We start from the raw sequence: 5,343 nt of genomic DNA, 5'->3' as shown, positions 1-5,343 counted from the left end.
TGATATGCTATGTAACTTAAAAGGCTGAAGTGTGTTACTTAGACAAATGTTGTTTGCTTTTGTGTGACTGGCACCATGAGGAGACAAAATGAATGGGAACAGTACAAATTATACAACGTAGTAGAAGATGAGACCTGTTCTCAAATAACTGATGAATATATAGCCCATGAAAGCTATTTAAGAGTTAATGTTCAAAAAGGCATATGACATACAGCATAACAAACATTATATAATAAGAAAATTCATGCTACTTCTTTCTCCCAACTTTCCATTCATTTTTCAGCAAGTATCTATTGATTGCTTTGACAAAAAGATACATAAGAGATGGTGACTGATAGGGAAGTGGGAGATCATGTAGATGTTAGGGAAGCAAATGTTAGCAAAAATATCAAGAATAGCACTCTAAGTCCTATGTACATATTATTCCTATGATTTTAACTGCTTTTTATCTGATTCAATTATCTCCAGAATGAGGTACATTTGACTGGCAACTAAAAATACATAAAGAAGGGCCTGGAATACCAAATAGACAAGTAGAAAACATGTGAGAATTTGTGTTGAACAGTTGAAACATAAGTTATCTAGTCTAGAAAATTTGCAATGAAAGCCACTAGAAGTCATTTGAGCAGATGAAAACCCTCATATTACTTTTTTCTTGATTTTATAAATTAGAAGGATTAAGTGGAATTATGTGTTGCCTTCTTTAAATATTCATATTTTCATTTCTACCAAGTTGGACAACTTTTACGAAACTTTTGAGGGCAAATGAAACCACAAGGGGTAGTCCCCTCTATGTCCCCAGGACACACAAGTTCATGTCTCTAGACTTGAATTTCTGAAACTCCAAATATGTTCAGCTTCTTCCAGAAACTCTGTATACCAATTTCTTGCCTGCATAACAAGGTCATGATCTAAAGCTGAAACCATCTTTTCCCCATCTCTTGGTCACCAAATCTGTTTTCTCCAACATTTTCTAGCATCAACATATCACAATTACCCAAGCCAGCAACTCTACTGAGGCTAGAAATGCAACAATCATTCTTGATTCCTCCCTTTTCCCTTGATTCTTCCTCCTACTGGTCATAGTGTCGAGACACTCACATATGGACCACTGAACAAGGTCTTGCTGTATGGTCTCCAGAGCCAAATCTTAACTTTTAGTTGCATCAATAAGAGATTTTTGTAAGAGTTTAAATAATCCACCAAGAAGGATACTTATCTGAAAAGTTTCAGCATTTATTTTTTAGACCATTATGTGCTCCATTTCCCAATTTTAGTACTTGATTTGAATGATTTTGTTTGCTTGCCTTTTGACAATTTGAACAGTAATATTCTCAATATTCAAGCAATGCTATTTTTTCGAACATCTTTCTTAGTCTAGCAAAGTAGTCACTGGTGTACCACATGGGGTAGAATCAAGAGAACTATACTATTTAATTTTACCCTTAGTAGAATTTACCTAGTTTTTTACTCTTTAAATTAGAACTTAAAAAAACTTGATTTTTTTTTTAAATAACAGAAGTAATTTTACAAACCATTGGAAAGACATCTTTATTTTAGATGACAACTTCTTGACATAGTTTAGCATAATTTATGTGTAATATGTGTGTAAATATATTGTGTCTATTAACCAAGAGTAGGTGTTATTTAACAAAATATTTTCTAATGTCAGTTTTATCATGGAAACATCTGAAGAACATAAAAATTATATCTGTTTTAGTGAAATGTAGAATTTATACATGTAAAGATTTCCAAGGAATCTTACTAGTTTTGTAGTACTTTGATCTTTGTTCTGGCTTATCAGTTGGCTGGTTTCATAATGGTCACCCAAGAATTAATGATGTTCCTGTTTAATATTCATAAGGTATAATGTGTAAGTATACATAAAGTACTAAATATACATAAGGTATAGAAGTTTGCATAAAGTGCTAAATATATATAATGTATAAGTATACGTAAGGTACTAAGTATACATAAGAAGTATATATAAGCTAATGTGTAAGTATACTTATGGTACTAAATCTACATAAGGTAATGGTCACCCACAAATTAATGATGTTTCTATTAAATATATGTAGTACTAATGTGGTCATTTAGCTTGCCAGAAGACAAGACTAATTGTCCACTTAAAAATGTAGAGAATTCTAATACTGATATTTAATCAGTTGTGACTGAACTATCACAATTTTACTCTTATATTCAGTACTTGGACAAAAATGAAAGTATGTGAAAATATTTTACATCTTTGTATCCTTATCAATTAGCACAGTGGTCAACAAATAATAGGAACTAAATAAATGTTTTTGAATAAATGAAAAAAGTGCCATTAAAAAATATATTGCTTATAATAATGTACAATATCTTGATCTAAGGTTGAAGTTCTTCTGCCCATCACAGTTTCCACCAAAAAATATCTCCACTAAGGCTTTCAGTAAAAACTTTCAAATAGAATAACTTTTAAAATAATGTAAGGTTTAGCCAAAAGCAGATCTCACAATTTATGTAATGAAGAGGGGAAAGGAAGTAGCTCAAGCACTTAAGAGCTCATTTTTGGAGGAGGGAAAGCTTTTTAGTTTCCTAGAGGGAGTTAGACAAAAATATTTTAAACGATTTTGTCGAGAAATTAAACATTGGAGTTTATATTTTCAATTCTGGGGCATGATGAACTGCCACCGAAAAAATAAAGGCAGAAAAAAAGGATATTGCAGGAACACAGTCGAGTTCTTTTCTGGATCACTCTATCAATCTCTGAAAAATGATAAATTCAAATCCTGTCTTTTTTCCTTAGGGAAAAAAATTGGCATTTTGTTGGCCCTCTGAACTATTTTCAGAAAAAAAATATTTTTGACTACTATTCGTGAATACAGAAAGTAAATCTTTGATCACACGGTAGAGAAGGCTATTTTATAGATAATATCACTTCAAGGATTCAAACAGGGAATCCCTAACTGAACTTAAAAATTTGTTTCAACATATGAGGGCAATTTTGTATTTCTGGATTTGTTTTGTGGCTTTTCGGGTAGATTTAAAAGTTCAAAAAATGTAGAGAATTTAAAGAAATAATTAGCTATGATTTTAGGCTCTTTTCAAAAGTTTGACTTTACTGATTTCTTATTAATGTAAGTTTTCCGTCTCTTAAACTTTAAGCATACATACAATGAACCAAAGATATACAACCTAAAGCATAGCTTAAATGATTAAACACTAAAAGGTTCAAAGGGAAAAGGCTTAATAATGTCTTTGTAATGTGAATGGTAAACACATCAATTATAGTCTAGATTGGCTGCGATGGACAGCCATATTTAAAGTGAAGGGAACTATAAAGCAGAGAAGCCATCCTCTGATGAGTCAGAGCATTTAAGGAGGAACTCCTAGTGGAAACAAGTGGAAAGACATTCTTTCATCAATGGGAAGACAACTGGAGAGAGGAAATAGTTAACAAAACACCAGAGAAACTTAGATAACGACTCACAAATTAAATCAGTTTAAATCGCTTTATATCCCTCTGTATTACCGTAACCAACGAGCAAGCTGCACACAATATGGAAAACATGCTTGACTTTCCTCAATTTCAAAGCCAACAGTAATCGGCCACCCCCTTACAGCTTTGTAAATTCCCCAGATCCTGAGAGTCTCTCTCACTACCCATCCCCAAGCCTCTCAGTTCCTGGCACGAAGCCGGCATTCAGCAAATCTTGAGTGAACTGAACAGAGTTGGCAAAAAAATCTTAAGTTACTGTCTTGGGGGTGGCGAGGCAAGGTTCGGGATAAAGGAAACCTAGTTCTTCCCTCTGGAGCCCAGTGCCACCTTTATTATCCCCATCATGCTTGATACCGTGATTTGTGGGTGACTGGGTCCCTCGCGAAGCTGCACTGCTTCCGCTTGTGTAGTCATCTCCTTCCCCCAGCACTAAAACAATACCTTGGCCTGCTGCCAAACTTTGAGCAGCAAGAGACTTTGGCTGTTTATGGTGGGGAACCGGTGCTGCGAGAGGCTGGGGCTGCTCTGAGTGTTAGGACAGGTCCAGAGGAAGAAAAGAGGCCAAAGCTTTAAAACACTCCCTTCCTCCGCCTCCTCCCTTTTGTCCCAGACACCAAAACAAACGAGCTGATACACGTGTCCCTATGACTCTTGTTTACTATCAAGAGTGGATTGTGCATCCACCTCTGGGATATGTAGTCCAACCGGTTCCTCCTGCCTGCCGTTTCCCCGAGGTACCAAGCAAGACTGCAACTACGAACCCACAATCCACTTCGGGGGCAAAGTTTGGCTTGGGGTCCCGTAGTCTCGGCAGCAATCCAATCAAAAGCGCTCACTCTAGTGATTGACACGCCGTCTTCTCCAGTAAACACAACACAAAAGTCAATACAAGCCCGCCCCTGAGACGGACCAAATATCACCCAATGGGAAAGGGGAATGATCGAATGACAGTTCTGCAGACCAATAAGAGGACGAAAGACCTGGTAGGAGGCTCAACCCCCAGGGGGTTGAGGGGAGGGGGAAGACGAAGCTTGAAAGACTTTGTAATGGCGACGGGTTTGGTAAGTAGGAAAGTTTCGGTTGAGGTGTACGAGCGGCGGCAGGAGCAGTAACGAGCGCCGGGGAGGCCGGCGTCAGTTGGAGATTGGGGACACGAGCTGCTGGTGGTGTTGTCGCGGCCAGGGCCGCCCGTACTGGGGCTGCCCGCACTCTGCGGCGGGTTTGTTTTCTTTCAGTTCGGGTGGGGGTGGGGAAGGGAGGGGCAGGATCCCGAGGGGAACAGGCGGCCAGGCAAGCTTGGGTCGGTGTTCCTCGTCCTCGAAAGGCTGTCTTCACAGTGGGGGCAGTTAACTGTCTAGTAACTGCCCGCTGCGAACCCACTGGACCAGCGCCTCCGCATGCTCACCTGAGCTTTGGAGCAGTGCGGCCCGAGGGGGTCCCGCGGGCGGGGGCTGGGAGGAGTCGGCAAGGACCGCAACGCGGGCCGGTTGCGTGGTGGGTGGCCGGGCCTGGTGCGGAGTTGGGACGGGCCTGGGCGGGGGAAGGGGCCGACGCCGCGCCAGGGCTGCCCAGGAAAGTTTGACTTCAACTACCCGCGTGTGGGCGGAGGGTCGGAAGTTGGCCAGCTGTGGGGATCCAGCCGGGCGTGGGGGACCCTAGTGAGGCGCCGCCTCCTTCGGGGCCGAAAAAGGGTCGGACAGAGCTGGGAAGCTCGCGGAGCCGCTGGGCCCCGGGGCTCATTGTTACGCAGTTCGAATGAATGGGCTCCGAGGCGCCTGCGCAGTGGGGCTGAGTCGAAGGGAAAAACAAGCCTGGAGTCCAGGCTGCGGTCACATGATGGGGGGAAGGGAGGGGAAAGGGAT

At 40.8% G+C, this 5,343-nt stretch overlaps 1 protein-coding gene across 2 annotated transcripts in view; it reads left to right on the top strand.

Annotated features, from left to right (window-relative positions):
* The first annotated feature begins 4,442 nt into the window (after positions 1-4,442).
* Positions 4,443-5,343, top strand: part of HBP1 (HMG-box transcription factor 1) — a 28,703-nt gene continuing 27,802 nt past the window's right edge. The window contains exon 1 of one of the 2 annotated variants that reach the window (XM_006925365.3): positions 4,443-4,542. In XM_006925365.3, coding sequence (XP_006925427.1) covers positions 4,528-4,542 — 15 coding nt within the window. In that variant the 5' untranslated portion in view covers positions 4,443-4,527. Of the gene's footprint in view, positions 4,701-5,343 lie in introns of both variants that reach the window. The other variant, XM_015599505.2, reaches the window with a different exon arrangement.

The sequence above is a fragment of the Pteropus alecto genome, unplaced genomic scaffold, assembly GCF_000325575.1.
Source record: "Pteropus alecto unplaced genomic scaffold, ASM32557v1 scaffold109, whole genome shotgun sequence".
Lineage (NCBI taxonomy): Eukaryota > Metazoa > Chordata > Mammalia > Chiroptera > Pteropodidae > Pteropus > Pteropus alecto.
Note: the sequence above shows the minus strand (reverse complement) of the source record. Positions and strands in the feature narration are given on the sequence as shown.